This window comes from Diabrotica virgifera, chromosome 8 (genome assembly GCF_917563875.1).
Source record: "Diabrotica virgifera virgifera chromosome 8, PGI_DIABVI_V3a".
In the NCBI taxonomy this organism is placed as follows: Eukaryota; Metazoa; Arthropoda; class Insecta; order Coleoptera; family Chrysomelidae; genus Diabrotica; species Diabrotica virgifera.
Window position 1 is genome coordinate 56,037,778 of NC_065450.1, and position 18,204 is coordinate 56,055,981.

Genomic DNA, 18,204 nt, shown 5'->3' on the forward strand with positions numbered 1-18,204 from the left:
ACTTTAAAACATTTTTAACCAGTCTTATATCATACAAAATTCAATTATATTTATTTTATTTCTATACGACTTTGTTCCAAAACAAATCGTTTTAAAGTTATAAGCAAATAACGTAGAAAAAAATCGATGTTTTTCGAAATTTTTAAATATTTTAATTTTTTTATTAATGTTCCGGGCATGTTTGAGAAGGAGCATAAATCAATTTTTTTTACTGAAGGTATCACCTAACTTTATCTGCAAAAATCCGAATGCCACCTCTCACATACAAAAATAGACGTTTTTTCACAGATCAGCCATGGTCTATATACCTCCTACATATGTCATAAACACACTGACCCGCAAAAGTTACCGGACACTCAACATTCCATAGTTTTATCCTTTTAGTTTTGTTGAATTGCCCTGTATAATAATTAAATTATGCTAAAATAGCTACAATTTAAACATGATTTTTTCAAAAAAAAATACGCATTCTAAACCTGCTAAACTTTTGAAGGTTATAAAATAATACTAAAACAAACTGAATTGTAGAAGATATAGGTACGTTTAATTTCAATTCTGATAAAAATATTGTTACTTATACTGCTCACTTTTTTTCAAGCATTAGAGTAACACAAATTCTTTCCACTGTATTCCGCTTTGTTTTAATCGAAATGCCTTTTAACATAGCTTATTTTGAAGGTGTTCTCAAGTCTCAAGACCTTTAAAAAGTGTTCTATGAGTTTTTATCGAGAAAGGTTTCATTTTTCGATATGTGATATTAAAAACATAGAGAATAGTACCCCAAAAAATAGAAAGTCATTTCGCAATTATAAATCGCTTAGTATTGTACGTAGAAAACTCTATAAAAAAGCAATATCTGTGTTTTCTATAAGCTTAAGAACCTGTTCACATGAGAGACGCTTAACGTCCGTTTTGATAACGCGCGATTACAACTAGGGCCCGTTCTCATGACAGGCGTTTTGATAACGCGCGATTACAACTACATAAATTTATATAGTGTTTATGTTTATGTTTAAGTCATTGAAACGCACGTTGGCATGTGAACGGTCTCAAGTAAAATGTACGTTTGTAGTTGTAATCGCGCGTTATCAAAACGCGCGTTAAGCGCCTGTCATGTGAACGGTCTTTTATTTTTATTCATTGCACATTTCCAATAAAAGGTTCCATTATTTATTCGTAAAAAATCAATGAAAATCATGGTTTTGCGAAAAGCATACTTTTTCAAGTGCGAATAGCTCAAAATGTATTGATCTAGCAAAAAAAATTGTAGGATATTTTTTGTTTAAAATTTGATTCTCTATCAAATTTCGGGGTTTTTAAGTGTAACTACCCTTTTAAGTGTATTTCAACCCCCGAGAAATGGCGCCAACCGTCCCAGGGGTAGAGGCATGCATCGACACCATATAACTTATGTTTTTTGAATAATTATTTTCTACCAACTATACACATTTCAGACAAATTGTACGTCAGTCAATGGGAGCAAGAATAGGATATTACCTCCGAATTCTATCCTACTGCATGGATTTTAATACAATTTTGGGAATAGCCTCTACTTATCTCCTAATTCAAAGTCTACCCTATGCCGATGTGTGCTTTTATCTTGGGGATGGTTCCCACCCCTTCTTAGGGGTGGAAAATTTTTTGGTTAAAATTACCAAGGAATTCGCTGCTAGAGAACCTAATTCTAAGCAAAAACTGTTCTATAATTTTTTTGTAAACAATACTTTTTGAGATATTCGTGGTTGAAAATTGGCCATTTTCATTGAAACATAATACCTTTTCAAACGGTTTTTTGCGAATACCTTAAAAACTATGCATCTAACTAAAAAAACTATATTAAACATTTTTTTAGGCTATAAAAAAACAAAGAGATACTTGCCTTCATAAATCTTCTACTTATAATACAAAAAGAGATATGGTAGGTGAAAGTAGTTTGTTTTTTGGTACATTTTCAAATTGGTGTATTCAACTTGAAATAACAGAGACACGGTCGATTTTAGGTGTATAATGCTACTAATACCTTTTATAGTGCTTGAAAAGACCATTAAAAAGAGCTATATGAAAGGTCTATTTCATTAAAACTAAGCGAGATATGCTGCAAACAAAATTGATAACTGATAAATTGATAATTGATTTAAGAAAAAATGAGAAGTAATTTTAACCCCCATCCACCAAAATGTAAATTCATCGTTTTCCTTCCACAATACCTTTTATTATAGTATTATTTCTATGTTCAAAAAGTTTGACGGGTTTAAAATGAATGGTTTTTGAAAAAAAAGATCAAATTATAGAGCGCATTTTTAAATTTTCTTAAAATCTTCCTTTTTCTCCATGTAACTTGAAAATGACAAGAGATACAGTAATGAAAAATAAAAAGGAAATTTTTACCTGAAAAAGCCCTATATTTTTGTGTGGTATCTTTTTTTCGTATCTCTTATCTTTTTCGAGAGTTACATGGAGGAAAAGGAAGATTTTTAAGAAAATTTAAAAATGTGCTCTATAATTTGATCTTATTTTTTTTCAAAAATCATTCATTTGAATCCAGTCCAACTTTTTGAACATAGAAATAACACTATAATATAAAAAGTATTGTAGAAGGAAAACCATGTATTTAAATTCTGATGGATGAGGGGTTAAATATACTTCTCATTTCTTCTTAAAATACATTAGTCATCAACTTTTTTGCAGAATATCTCGCTTTGTTTGAAAGTAATCGACATTTAGTATTGCTTGCTCATTTTAAAGGTCTTTTCAAGCACTACAAAAGTTATTAGTATCATTATGCACCTAAAATCGACAGTTTCTCTGTTATTTCAAGTTGAATAGACCTATTTGAGCATGCAGCAAAAAAAACAAACTCTTCTTACCTACCATATCCCTCTTTGTATTTTAACTAGAAGATTTAAAAAGGAACGAATGTCTTTGTTTTTTTATAACCTACCGAAATATTTTATATAGTTTTTTTGTTAGATGTGTAGTTTTTAAGGTATTCGTAAAAATCCGTCCGAAAAGGTGTCTTTTTCAATGAAAATGGCCAATTTTCAACCACGAATAACTCAAAAAGTATCGAGTTTTCAAAAAATAATTATAGAACAGTTTTTCTTAAAATTGGGTTCTCTAGCCTCTTCCGTGGCTCTTTTAACCAAAACAGTTTTCACCCCCGAGAAGAGGTGGGAACCACCCCCAAGATAAAACCGCACATCGACATAGGGTAGACTTTGTTTCTTGAGCTATTATCTACTTACTGTAAAAATATCAAGTAAATCGATGTAGTAGAATGGAATTCGGAGCCAAATACCCTCATTGACTGCCCTATTGGTGCAGTCTGCAAAATTAAAATTTAGAAGAAAAATGTCACAGTAACTGCACTATATAAATTAACGCTGGTATATGTACAGTCGGAAAAATGAAAGAATACCCATAAACGAACATATAAAACACGCTGTATTTTCCTGTCACCGTGTCACACAGAAAATTGCCCAGCGCAAGTACATGTAATAATAATTATTACATGTACTTGCGCTGGCCAATTTTTTGTATGACACGGTTACAGGAAAATACAGCGTGTTTTATATGTTCGTTCATGGGTATTCTTTCATTTTTCCGACTGTATATGATATTGATTGGAAACGGTAGCTTATTTTTATTGCGATGTTTAGTACCTACTATAATTTTTCTAGCTAGATAAACGCATGTAATAATTAACTCTTAAATTAGTGGAATTAGATCAGTGGAAATAACAATAAACTAAATTATGTGAAAACATACAAATAGGGTTTGCACTATTATTTTTATTATTTCCGAGGCTTTATATCGGTTATTTGAGCCTTGTTTTCTTTTACAATGGGAAGGATGCTAACCTGGCCCATCAACCCTCCCTTTTTATTCGGGCTTGGGACAGGCTGTGAGCGTGAACGCGGCTTCTGAGCTATTCAATCCATCCAGTCTTCGCGCTCAAAACAAACAGGCAGATCCTGCTTAGACGCCGTATTTGTACTGAGACAAATCACAGAAAAAGCCACCGAGTACAATAAACCAGCATATTATCTATGTTTCATAGACCTGACAAAGGCTTTCGATCACATTCAAGTAGAAGACGTCTTAAACTTACTCTATAGAAGAAACATACCAATCAATATTATACAAACTATCGAAAACATCTACTTCCATAATCGAATACAGGCAAAGATAAATGGAAAACTAACACAGTTTATACCAGTACAAAGCGGAGCCAGACAAGGTGACTCATTAAGCTCACTTCTCTTTAATATAATAATGGACAAAATAATAGAAGCAGTACGTAAAGGTCATGGCTACAGAATGGGGAACAAAGAAATCCAAATATTATGTTATGTAGATGACGCCGCATTAATCGCCGAGACAGAAAACGTCTCCAAAGATTAACACACATACATATTCAATACAACAGCTAAGAAATACAATATGATAATATCAGCAGAAAAAAACCAAATGTATGACAACATCGAAATACCCACTACGATGTAAAATCGAAATTGATGGGAAAATAATAAAGCAGGAAGCAATGTTTAGATATCTGGGAATATATATAACCAGTTACGGAGATGTTGAAGAGGAAGTACGACAACAAACTTAAAAGCAAGTAAAGCGGCGGGATCTCTTAATGACACAATCTGGAAGAACAAACACCTAAGACAAGACACAAAAGCAAGAATCTATAAAGCAGCAATTAGATCTATATTGACATACACGGCGGATACAAGACCTGACACATCTAAAACGAGACGACTACTAGAGACAACAGAGATAAACATACTTCCAAGAATATCAGGGAAAAGTCTGTTAGATAGGGAGAGAAGCGAAAACATAAGATGATCATGCAATGTAGAAGACATAAATGGATGGGCGACAAAACGGAAGCAGGAATGGAACGAACACATTAGTAGAATAGCAGATGATAGGATAGTACGAATAGCATGAAATAAGTCACCAAATGGACGCAGAAGTATTGGCAGACCAAGAAAAGGATGGTGCGATAATTTAAACAATTTAGGAGGCTAATATTAAAGAAGAAACAGGTGTAAAGCCTACATACAAGAAGGAAGAAGAAGAAGATTCTTATTATTTTAACAAGAATTCGCTAAGCATGGATACCAGTAAAATATAAAAAGAGAAATGTCAGAAAATCCGTTTGAATTAATGTGAGACTGCGAGACACATCAACAATAGAATTGGAGCTACAAGATTCAATAATGAATTCTTGATAAATATACTCAATGTCATCAATAGGGTTGGGATTTTATCCGAATACTTAATGCTATCAATAGGCTTCGGATTTTATCTAGCCCTGCTCTGGAATACATTCCCAAAGCTTGGAGGAGAGCGAGGACGGCGTTTATTCCCAAACCAGAAAAAACAGATTACATCTTAGCAAAATCGTAAAGGCCTATATGTCAATAAGTCTGACTTCATTCATGTCGAAAACCATGTAGTGCAGCCGATATGTGAAACAAGTGTGTATTTAATGATAGAAGTATATAATTTGGCCCACATATACTACACATATAAAGGTTCAAATTTAGATATGAGGCCATCTCAGATTTTGCCTTTTACAAAATGGCGGGCATTCAAAATGGCGACTATACATATATGACTAATAGCACAATAACTTTTGAACGAGACGTCAGATTTCAACCAAATTTGGTATATAGGTTCTTTTTTTGATGTATAAGATTGAGGTCTTGAACCGAAATAATCGGTTTACCAAAAGTTGTGTTTTTCCTGGTTTTTACGTAAAAATGTGTTGTTTTTTTTTTAATTCTTTCACCCTGTATGTATTAATTTTTCAGAAAGGTAATACCACCACTGAAAAGAGTAAAAATATTTTTTAGGAAATATGCTGAAATTTTTAGTTATGTTAATTACCATTTAATAAATGCATAACGTATCTTCACATGTATCTATGTGCGGCAGATTCGTGCAAATATTATAAGAATATTTGTGCATTTAATGGTAGAAGCATATAATTTGGACCACATATACTACACATATAAAGGTTCAAATTTAGATATGAGGCCAACTCAGTTTTTGTTCCTTTTACAAAAATGGCGGGCATTTAAAATGGCGACTATGCATATATGACTAATAGCACGATAACTTTTGAACGAAAAGAAGTCCGATTTCAGCAAAATTTGGTATCAAGGTTATTTTTTTGATGAATAAGATCGAGGTCTTGAATCGGAAGAATTGGTTTAGCAGAAGCTGTGTTTTTACTGTTTTTTTTATGTAAAAATATGTTGTTTCTGTTTCAATTCTTTCACCCTGTATATATTAATTTTTCAAAAAGGTAATACCACCATTGAAAAGAGTAAAAATATTTTTTAGGAAATATGCTGAAATTTTTAGTTATGTTAATTACTATTTAATAAATGCATAACGTATGTTCACAAGTACCTATGGGCGGCAGATTCATTTTAAATGCACGCCATTTTTGTAAAAGACAAAATCTGAGATGGCTTCATATCTAAATTTGAATCTTTGTATGTGTAGTATGTGAGGTCCAAATTATATGCTTCTACCATTGAATGCACAATAATTCTTATATTATTATTTGCACGAATCTGCCGCACATAGGTACGTACATGTGAAGATACGTTATGCATTTTTTTAAATGATAATTAATATAACTAAAGAGTTCAAAATGTTTCCTAAAAAATATTTTTACGCTCTTTTTAACGCCGGTATTACCTTTTTGAAAAATTAATATATACAGGGTGAAAGAATTAAAAAAATAAACAACATATCTTTACATAAAAAATCAGGAAAAAATACAACTTCTGGTAAACCGATTCTTCCGGTTCAAGAGCTCGATCTTGTACATCAGAAAAAGAACCTATATCCTATACCAAATTTGGTTGAAATCGGACTTTTCGTTCAAAAGTTATCGTGCTATTAGTCACATATGTATAGTCGCCCTTTTGAATGCCCGCCATTTTTGTAAGAGACAAAATCTGAGATGGCCTCATATCTAAATTTAAACCTTTGTATGTGTAGTAACTGAGAAGACTAAGTAACAAGTACCTGAGAAGTAACAAGTACTGAGAAGAATAGGTAAAGAGAAGGAAGTTGAACTTACAATTAAAGAAAGAAAACTACAGTACCTCGGACATGTGATGCGGGGCGAGAAGTATGGCATCCTGCGACTCATAATGCAGGGAAAGATAGATGGCAGAAGAAGCATCGGCAGAAGACGAATTTCATGGCTGAAGAACCTGAGAGAATGTTTTGGATGCAGCTGAAAACAACTATTTAGAGCTACTGCCTCAAAAATTAAAATAGCTATGATGATTGGCAACCTCCGTAGCGGAGATGGCACCTGAAGAAGAAGAATGTGTAATAAATGTAGTCCAAATTATATCCTTCTACCATTAAATGCACAATAATTCTTATAATATTTACACGAATCTGCCGCACATAGGTACATGTGAAGATAAGCTATGCATTTATTACATGGTAATTAACTTAACTAAAAAGTTCAAAATATTTCCTAAAAAATACTTTTACGCTCTTTTCAATGCCGGTATTACCTTTTTGAAAAATTAATAAATACAGGGTGAAAGAATTGAAAAAAAAACAACATATTTTTACATAAAAAATCAATAAAAACACAACTTCTGGTAAACCGATTCTTCCGGTTTAGGAGCTCGATCTTATACATCAAACAGAGAACTCATATACCATATTTGGTTTAAGTCGGACTCTTCGTTTAAAAGTTATGGTGCTATTATAGTATAGTATAGTTGATCCAAAAGGTGGCATAACCCAGACATCCAAAGTGAAAGTTATCCTTCAACACCAAATTGTTCTATATGGTCCACATAATGTTCAGAAAAAAGTCACACCATTTTGAGCGTCGGGTTTGGGGGGAGAAATCTGCAAATTCGTAGTTTTTTACGTTTTTCGTCAATATTTCTAAAACTAAGTGGTTTAGTATGAACAACCCTCTACACAAAATTGTTCTACATTAAATTTTAAATAAAAAAGGCCCTATGCATAACCCTTCTAAAATGAACGGTTCCAAAGTTACGGAGGTAGTATAGTATAATTGGTCCAAAAAAGGCCTAACCCAGACATCCAAAGTAAAAGTAAGTTTTCCTTCAACACCAAAAGTTCTATATGGTCCACATATTGTTCAGTAAAAAGTTACACCATTTTGAGCGTCCGGTTTGGGAGGGAGATGGGAGAGAAGCCGGTAAATTAGTAGTTTTTTTACGTTTTTCGTCAATATTTCTAAAACTATGCCTTAGCGTAATCAATGTTATATACAAAAATGTTCTACATGAAATTTAAAACAAAAAATGTTCTATACATAATTGTTATAAAATCAACGGTTCCAGAGTTACGGAGGGTGAAAAGTCGAGGTTTTTGATACTTTTTATATTTTTTGGGCAATATTTATGATATAACTATACCAAAAACCCAGACATCCAAAGTGAAAGTTATCCTCCAACACCAAATTTTTCTATATGGTCCACATAATGTTCAGAAAAAAGTCACACCATTTTGAGCGTCGGGTTTGGGGGGGGGGGAAGGGGGGAGAAATCGGTAAATATAAAAAGTATCGAAAACCTTCACTTTTCACCCTCTGTAACTCTGGAACCGTTTATTTTATAACAATTATGTACATAACCTTTTTTGTTTTAAATTTTATGTAGAATATTTTTCTATAGATATAGAACATTCCTTACGCTAAAGCATAGTTTTAGAAATATTGACGAAAAACGTAAAAAAACTACTAATTTACCGAATTTTCCCCCATCTCCCCCCCAAACCGGACGCTCAAAATGGTGTAACTTTTTACTGAACAATATGTGGACCATATATAGAACAATTTGGTGTTGAAGGAAAACTTTTACTTTGGATGTCTGGGTTAGGCCTTTTTTGGACCAATTATACTATACTACCTCCGTAACTTTGGAACCGTTCATTTTAGAAGGGTTATGCATAGGGCCTTTTTTATTTAAAATTTAATGTAGTAAAATTTTGTGTAGAGAGTTGTTCATACTAAACCTCTTAGTTTTAGAAATATTGACGAAAAACCTAAAAAACTACGAATTTGCAGATTTCTCCCCCCAAACCCGACGCTCAAAATGGTGTGACTTTTTTCTGAACATTATGTGGACCATATAGAACAATTTGGTGTTAAAGGATAACTTTCACTTTGGATGTCTGAGTTTGGGTCTAACTATACCATACTATTAGTCACATATGTATCGTCTCCATTTTGAATGCCCGCCATTTTCGTAAGAAGTAAAATCTGAGATGGCCTCATATCTAATTTTGAACCTTTATATGCGTAGTATATGTGGTCCAAATTATATGCTTCGATCATTAAATGCACACTTCTTATAATATTTGCACGAATCTGCCGCACTAATGGAATAAATCATCAAGAAAAACAAGCAGAGAAATCGGGTGGAGCCGTCCTGCACAATCGATGCCAGAACCCAGAACTCAATAGGAGTTTACACGAGAAAGACGTTGCCCTTATTGCATTTTTAGACATAGAAGGTAACATTTGATAATACATATTTCAATAGAGTCAATACATAGTGCACTGGTGAGGAAGAAAATCAACAACACAACATGCAAGTGGATTGGTGCATATGGGGGTGCCATAAACCTGAGGGCAACTAGTGAGTACTCTTAAAGGGGTGTATTGTCACCAACATTATGGAAGATAGTCGTTGATGATCTGATTTATCGGGGTGCGGGGTTTTGCAGATGACACTGTAATAACGACTAGGAGAAAATTTTCCAATGGTGTTGCGGATCAGATGCAATATGCTCTTCATTACATGGAGAATTGGTGTCTGAAAGAGAACCTCTCTGTGAACCCTTCCAAAACTAAAATAGTATCCTTCACTAATAAGCGTAAGCTTACTGAACTGATACGCTCAATTTAATTGAGGAGGAACTACTCCTGTCAAAAAACTTTTGTTTTTGATACAAATATCAAATGAATTTCTGTTTCTGGCTATTTTATTTGTTATAATTAAGTAAAAAAAGATTATCTACCATCTAGTTATCTTAATGGGCAACCAGCTTTAGATCCATCTTGTTGATCCATCTTCATTCTTAATGATTGTATTCAGACTCTATTAGTCCTCTTAGTATTCTACCACACAGCATATTGCTATATACAGCTGGTTATATTAACGTTTATTTATTTTTTTACTATATTTCTTTAGACCATTATTTTTGTATCAACCAAAGACAAACCTTCTCGTTCTAGAATTTTTAAGTTCCAACAGTTTTTGAGTTCCTAAATCCGGTTCTGCTTTTTAATTTCTCGCTAATTAACCTTTTATTTTAATGTAAATGCGACGGCGATACAAATAATAATTTACCTTTATTTGCAGCTTATATAAAACCTTTGTTTTCTGTTGATTTATTATTTATAAAATCGTTCCATACTATTATTTTATTTCATCCATCCAAATGCGAATATTTTTTCAACATAGCTGGAACTAAGCAATTGATTAAAAATTGTTTTCTGTCCAGGGTACTATTCGAAGCGGGAGCCCACACTGTACCTACTTTTGCACATAATTTTTTTTCTTTGTCATCATTCTCTTTGCCTTATCCCTATGCGGGGTCGGCTTCCCTAATTGCATTTCTCCACACAATTCTATCTTGGGTCATATCAATATTAATCCCCTTTACCAACATGTCCTGCTAAATCGTTTCCCCCCACGTCTTCTTTGTTCTTTCTCTCCTACTCCTTCCAGGAATCTGCACTTCAGCAATTCTCCGTATTGGGTGATTAGCGTCTCGACGTTGAACATGACCAAACCATCTCAGCCTATGCTCTCTCATTTTGGCATCAATTGGTGCCACACCTAGACTTCCCCTAACATACTCATTTTTAATTTTATCCTTTTTTGTCCCTCCACTCATGAATCTAAGCATTCTCATTTCCGCCACATGCATCCATTGTTCCTCTTTCTTTTCCACTGCCCAATATTCAGTTCCGTACATCATAGCCGGTCTTATGGCTGTTTTATAGAATTTTTCCTTCAACTTCATTGGAATTTTCCTGTCACTCAGCACATCACTCGCTTCCTTCCCCTTCATCCATCCAGCCCTAAAGGCGAATTTACACTTATTCACTTTAGATGTACACTGCGGATGATACATGAATAGTGAAAGTGTAGATTGAAAGGCCAGCAATTTACATTTTCACTGACGGAATTGTTTTCAGTCTTTTCAAAATGGCGAATACGATTGTAAGTGTCGGCGTGGAGTTAATAAGTAAAGCATTACTAGAAGAATGTCGAAAATTAGCAAAAAATCAGAAGGAGTTTGACTCTTTAAACCAAAATAAACGAAGAGAATAGACATCAGCAATTCCTGATCCACTCTTTTCTCACTTCCTAATTTTTGCTAACTCTGGACAATAGCGAGTGTGAATAGTTTTGATTTTTGATTTTATGTCGCCTATATTTAATCCAGATCAATGTAGCTCTTTTAATACAAACCGGTATGCATTTTCACGGATGTTTATTTTATGGTAGTCCTCAGATTGAATATTCCACAGGCACTCATGATTACGATATATTTCTAGAATTATATGCATATGTTCGTCTTTCCATTGAAAAGCCATTTTATGTATCAAAAAAAAATATTCAACTGCGTTTTGATGGCATGAAATGTTCAATGATCCGAAAAAAACAAGTTTACACTTTACACTAGGGGTTCACGGTGGATGAATCATCCAGCCAGTTCATCGAAAGTAGGAAGACGTTCTACTTTGTTCACTGCTTACTTTGGATGTGCATCTTGGATGAAATCCAGATGAAGAGTATGTTTATACCTTTCATTGCTGATGAAACATCCGCAATGTACATCTAAAGTGAATGAGTATAAATTCGCCTTAATTCTACTGCATGCATCTCCATCTATTTCTCCATTACTCTGTAATACCGATCCCAGGTTCTTAAAACTATTGCTTTTTACAATCAGTTCACCATCCAAAGATACCATTTTATTTGTAGTAAATCCATCTTTAAGTGAACATTGCAAATACTCTGTATTTGTCCTACTAAGTTTTAAACCTTTTTCTTCCTGAGCTTGTCTCCACTGTTCCAGTTTTTGTTCTAAGTCTCTTTCACTATTTCCTACCAACACGACATCATCAGCATACATTAAGCACCATGGAATGTTACCCTGTAGTTTCGCTGTTATCTGGTCCAAAACTAATGAGAATAAATACGGAGTAAGCACCGAGCCTTGGTGCAATCCTACTTTCACATGAAATTTATCAGTCTCTCCCACACCTATCCTAATACTAGTCGTTACTCCCTCATACATATCCCTTACAATCTTTACATATTTACCAGGGACTCTTTTCTTATTGAGTGCCCACCACAGAATCTCTCGAGGAACTCTATCATATACTTTCTCAAGATCAATGAATACCATATTAGCGTTTGTTTCTTTACTCCTGTATTTTCCATGAACTGCCTTATAATGAAAATTGCATTGTTGATCTGCCTTGCATAAAGCCAAATTGATTCTCGGATATTTCGGTCTCTTCACGTATCCGTCTATCAATTACTCTTTCCCACATTTTCATGGTGTGGCTAAGCAGTTTTATAGCCCTGTAGTTTGTACACTGTTGTATATCTCCCTTGTTTTTATAGACAGGTACTAGTATACTGCTTCTCCATTCGTCTGGCATTTGTCAGCATTTTTTTCTTTGTATTTTAACTATAAAATAATTTAAACATTCTTCTTTCATTTCCAATCATAGTAAAATTTAATTTGATCAATTAGTTAAAAAAATATGTTAATTTAACTCAAACGCGCGCTCCGTCGAACGATGGCATACAGTGTGCCAATGTTTGTGAGAGGGGTGACTTGAACGTAACAAAAAATTATAGAAGTTCTAGATTTAATTTTAGAAAAAAAATTATATAAGATTGAGTAAAATTTTCTGAATTTTTCAATGAATTTTTTTTCTAAAATTTTCCTAGGTATTTATAAATACGACTAATTTTGCAGTTCATTTGTTTAATAAAATATTAAGCACCCACTTTTGGAGTAGAATTTTTTGATATGTTGTTTATTTCTTAATAAAATTATAAAACGTTTTATCTCGTTTGATTTTTTTCGCAAATAAAAGCTCCATTGACTCCTGACTCCTCTAGTAATAAATAATATTAAATTTTTTGACTTCCTAAATCCGATTCTGAAACTTTTATTTTTATGTCAATACGTTGGCGTACCACAAAATTTTACATTGGTTGGCCCCTTATAAAATCATAGCAATATTAATTTATTAGTTACTGTATTGTCTCAAGCCATTATTATATAACCAATAAAATTAGGTAAGTGTAATAAATAATGCTAAACGTGGGATATAAAATGATCTTATTACAGCACTCGATAATCATTTCCTTTTATGGTTAGGTATTTTATGTTTAATAAATAATTTTAGTTTTTCTTGCTGACGAAGGTATCTTCAGTATCCGTCTATGAATCCACATTTCCAATAAGTACCTTAATTCTGTTCATGATCGATACTTTTAGCGTCCACATTTCTGAACCATACAAACGTACCAAACATAGACCGAACATAGCACTTATAACCACTTAACCACTTAATCAGACCTTAATTCTAAACTGAAACGATTATTGCAAAGAAATGACTTCATATTCATAAAAGTAGTTTTAGTAATTGCTATTCTACGTTTTATTCCTATGTCTGGATCTAGCTTCAAAGTTCCCAAATATGTCATTTTGTGAACTTTCTCACTTTGGATTTCATTTAATTAAAGCTCAGCATATGGATGTGGGCCACAATTAAAAACTAAAAAGGACCCCGCGGAAACCTTATGGGAAATGGCTCTCTGTCAAATGCTCTTAAACTTTGAGTTTTGGTAGTCCTTGATATGTAGAACAATAGACTCAATGGGCCCCTAGCTCGAAAATATCATGGTTTTAAGATATAAGCATCTGAAGTTATGTGTACAGTGAGGACGTTTGAGTCGGAATAAATTCATTTTCTCGAGAATATTTTCTGGAGATAAATTCCGAATCAGGTCGATTTTTATTTTTAAATTGTAATTTTTGGCATGTATATCATACTAGTGACGTCATCCATCTGGGCGTGACGACGAAATCAATGATTTTTTTAAATGAGAATATGGGTCATGTGATAGCTCATTCGAAAGGTTATTCAATTCTCTAGTCATTAATTTAAACATCAACATAATTATTTATACAGGGTGCAAATTTTTTTATAATTAAATTAATTGAAACAAAAAGAAGAACATAATATGTAATTTATTTAATGCAAAATACACATTTTACTGCTGTCAGAAAAGAGAAAAAAATGTTAATTTGAAAAATTAACATTGCTTTTCGCTTAAATTAAATACTCAAACTGTTAAGAGGCACGTGGGTGGCAGCTTTAATATTGAATTTAAGTGAAAACAATATTTATTTATCAAATAAACATTCTTTCCTGTTTTCGGACAACATTAAAATGTATTTCGAATTAAATAAAATATATACATTCTTCTGTTTGTCTCAATTAATTTAATTTAAAAAAATTTTTTGGGCACTCTGCTAGCAAAAGATTAAGTTTTCAATACAATGGCATATAAAACAACATAATGCTATTCTACACCCCACCAGACTGAAAACAATGGGAACCTTCTCTGGTTACACCTCCGAGGCTTCTACAATTTGCAAGCCATAACGGATGCTGAGACTAAGGAAGATGAGGCAATTTATAATTCACGTTCCATCTGCTCAGCGCGGTAAAGTTCCTCCTGATGAGAGACTAATAAGTTCCGAAACCAGTAGAGCTGCTTGCTGCACTCTCTGATTGGACTAGAATATGTGCGGCTGTATTTTCGTTTTGCAACGAAATTGAAAATGGATATTAATTTTTGATTTCCATGTTTACTCTGATTGGAATACAAAGGGAACCATTCTCGTTGGAACTTTACCGTGCTGAGCAGATGGGACGTGAATTATAAATTGTAAAATTCCCTCATCTTCCTTAGTCTCAGCATCCGTTATGCCTTGCAAATTGTAGAAGCCTCGGAGGTGTAACCAGAGAAGGTTCCCATTGTTTTCAGTCTGGCGGGGTGTAGAATAGCATTATGTTGTTTTATATGCCATTGGATTGAAAACTTAGTGTTTTTCAATTATGTTAATGTTTATATTAGTGAATAGAGAATTGGATAACCTTTCGAATGAGCTTTTACATGACATCATTCTCTTAAAAAAAAACATGGATTGTGTCATCACGCCCAGATGGATGACGTCACTAGTATGACGTATATGCCAAAAAATTATAATTTAAAAATAAAAATCGACCTGATCCGGTATTTATCTCCAGAGTCGCCCATCCTCGAGAAAATGAATTTATTCCAGCCCAAACGTCCTCACCTCACTGTATATATAACTTCAAAGGCTTATATCTTAAAACCAAGATTTTTTGGAGTTACGGGTCCATTGAGCCTTTTGTTCTACACATCAAGGACCACCAGAACCCAACGTTTCAGGGCATTTGACAGAGAGCCATTTCCCATAAGGTTTCTGTGGGATCCTTTGGTTTTGTTTGAATTTATTTTAATGACCAATTCCTCTCCTACCTCGTGAATACGATCTAGCAGAATTTGGAGACCTTCAATATTATCTGACAGAATTATTGTATCTAATCACATTAAGTAGTTCCCCGTTGATTTTTATTCCATATGGCTGTCTCTCAAGTGCCTTTTTAATAACTGGTCCGAGTAAACCTTAAACAATGTTGGCGACAAAATGCAACCTTGTCTGACTCCTCGTTGTATGGAGATTTCATCGGTGTAGTTATCTCCACTTTTTACGATAGCAGTTTGATTCCAGCACAAATTTTTAATGCACGAATATATTTGTCATCTATTCCTATATGTTTCAGTATCTGCATTAATTTTACATTCTGTACTTTATCGAATGTCTTTTCGAAGTCCACGAAACATGCAAACACATATTTTCTTTGGTCACATCATTTTTGTAATAGGATGTTTAGCGCAAAAAGTGTCTCCTTGGTTCTCATAGCATTTCTAAAACCAAATTGGGTATTTTCGAGTTCTTCTTCGCATTTGCGTCTAATTCTGTTGTGAAGTATTCTTAGGAAAATCTTAAAGAGGTGGCTCATTATGCTAATTAGTCGATATTCTGACCACTTTCTCGCATTGTGTTTTTTAGGTATTGCGACAAAGATGGATTTGAGCCAATCTGTGGAAACCACTCCGGTGTTATATATTGCAATAAAAAGCTTCGCCTACTGTACCTTTTTTTCTTTGTTTTTATGTACGAGTACCTTCATATTTTGTGTTTTAAAATATTTTCAAAAGTTTGTCTGTTGTATTTTTAATTATTATTTTTTTTTCAGATGGCAAGATTAACTCCTGCAATTATCTTACTTTCTCTATCAACATTAGTTGCTGCTCAATTGGATTCATCAATTCATTTTCCGGGAGACTCTAGTTTTCCTGCTTCCAGTTTACAACAGGCTGTAGGAAGTCCATATGAAAATTATGTAGATCTGGTAATTGCAAGGGGCATTAATAAATTATGCTTAGAAATCAACCAGAAATATCAGGAAACAAATGGGTTGATAAAGGTTGATAATACTGTGTTTTCTCCTATAAACATTGCAGGTAAAGAAAGTTTTATTAGAGTACCTATTGTTATTAGCATAATGTTTATTATTAAGCTGTTTGTTTACCATCTACTCGTTACATTATTATTCGTCTTTATAAGCAATTTTGCATGTTCATTGTCAAATTGATATCTCTATGGAAGGTTGTCACTCCATCTTTTGCGCCTCCTCCATTCTACTTATGTGGTTATTCCATTATTTTTTCTATTTAATGTCTTCACACACTTAAAGAATGGGAAAATTACGTCACGAACCTATTCGAAAACGATAGGAGTAGTTCACCTCCCGATATTACTAACTGCGACGGACCCCTAATAACACGCTCTTAGGTTATAAAAGCCATACAATCATCAAAAGGTGGCAGAGCGACTGGTCCTGATGAAATTCCAACTGAAATATACAAGCTTATAAATGATAGCAATGTTTTAGAGGCTATAACTTCGTTTTTCAATACAATTTATACCAGCGGTCAACTACCTAATGGTTGGTCTAATTCACTGTTTATAGCTCTACCTAAGAAGACAACAGCAAAAACCTGTGCTGATTATAGAACCACAGGTTTGTTAAACCACTTATTGAAAATTTTTCTGAAGGTAATACATGGTCGTATCTACAATAAATGCGAGGAATACCTGGATGACACACAGTTTGGTTTCCGTAACGGGTTTGGAACGAGAGAGGCACTGTTTGGAATGAACGTACTTGCTCAAAGATGTCGAGATATATCTGTAGACATATACTGTTGTTTTATTGACTTCCAAAAGGCATTTGATCGTGTTAAGCATTCTATATTGATCGAAGCTCTAAAAGACATAGGCTTGGATGGCCGAGATGTTCGAATAATTGCAAAGGCTATAGCGGGATAAGATGGTAAAATCTGCACTCGGCTGGATTCTTAGTTGGGGTTGGGCAATCGAAAGTACATAATTCAAAAACCCCCTAACCAAATTTTTAGCTCCCTATGTGACCCCAGGTGTCCCCTATCGAAAAAAATGTGTTTCTTCGAAAAACATTTTTTTGGAGCGATCTTTTGCCTTAAAAAATGTGAAAAAAATTGTGAATGTACATTATTATACCCTAAATCCCACTGATTTTTTTCAGATTTTTTGGATCAAAATTGACGCCAGAAAAAATTTTTGAAGTTTTCAAAAAATTTTTAGGTTATGTAGGTAATTTTTGGCTAGCTCCGACAAAATTTTTTTTAGTGTATTTTTTTCCGTTCTTTTGAATGGCAGGTATAGTTTTGCCATTTTCTCGCCGGAAATTACTCAAAATTCGAAAAAACCCATTTTTTGGTTACCCCCCTCATATTTTTAGTGTTTACTGAGCGATCTTTTCTTTAAAAAATCTGAAAAAAATTATGAACATACATTGATGCCCAAAAATATACTATTTTTTTTTTCAGATTTTTTGGATCAAAATTGAAAAATTTTGAATTTTTCAAAAAAATTTTAGGTTATGTAGGTAATTTTTGGCGAGCGCCGACATAATTTTTTTTAGTG

The 18,204-nt window shown here is 33.5% G+C and overlaps 1 protein-coding gene across 1 annotated transcript in view; it reads left to right on the plus strand.

Moving 5' to 3' along the window:
• Nucleotides 1-18,204, plus strand: part of LOC114337971 (uncharacterized) — a 126,145-nt gene that overhangs the window by 48,072 nt on the left and 59,869 nt on the right. Inside the window, exon 2 of the mRNA XM_050659012.1 lies at nt 16,433-16,700. Within this exon, the coding sequence (XP_050514969.1) occupies nt 16,433-16,700 (268 nt within the window). The remainder of the gene's footprint in view (nt 1-16,432; nt 16,701-18,204) is intronic.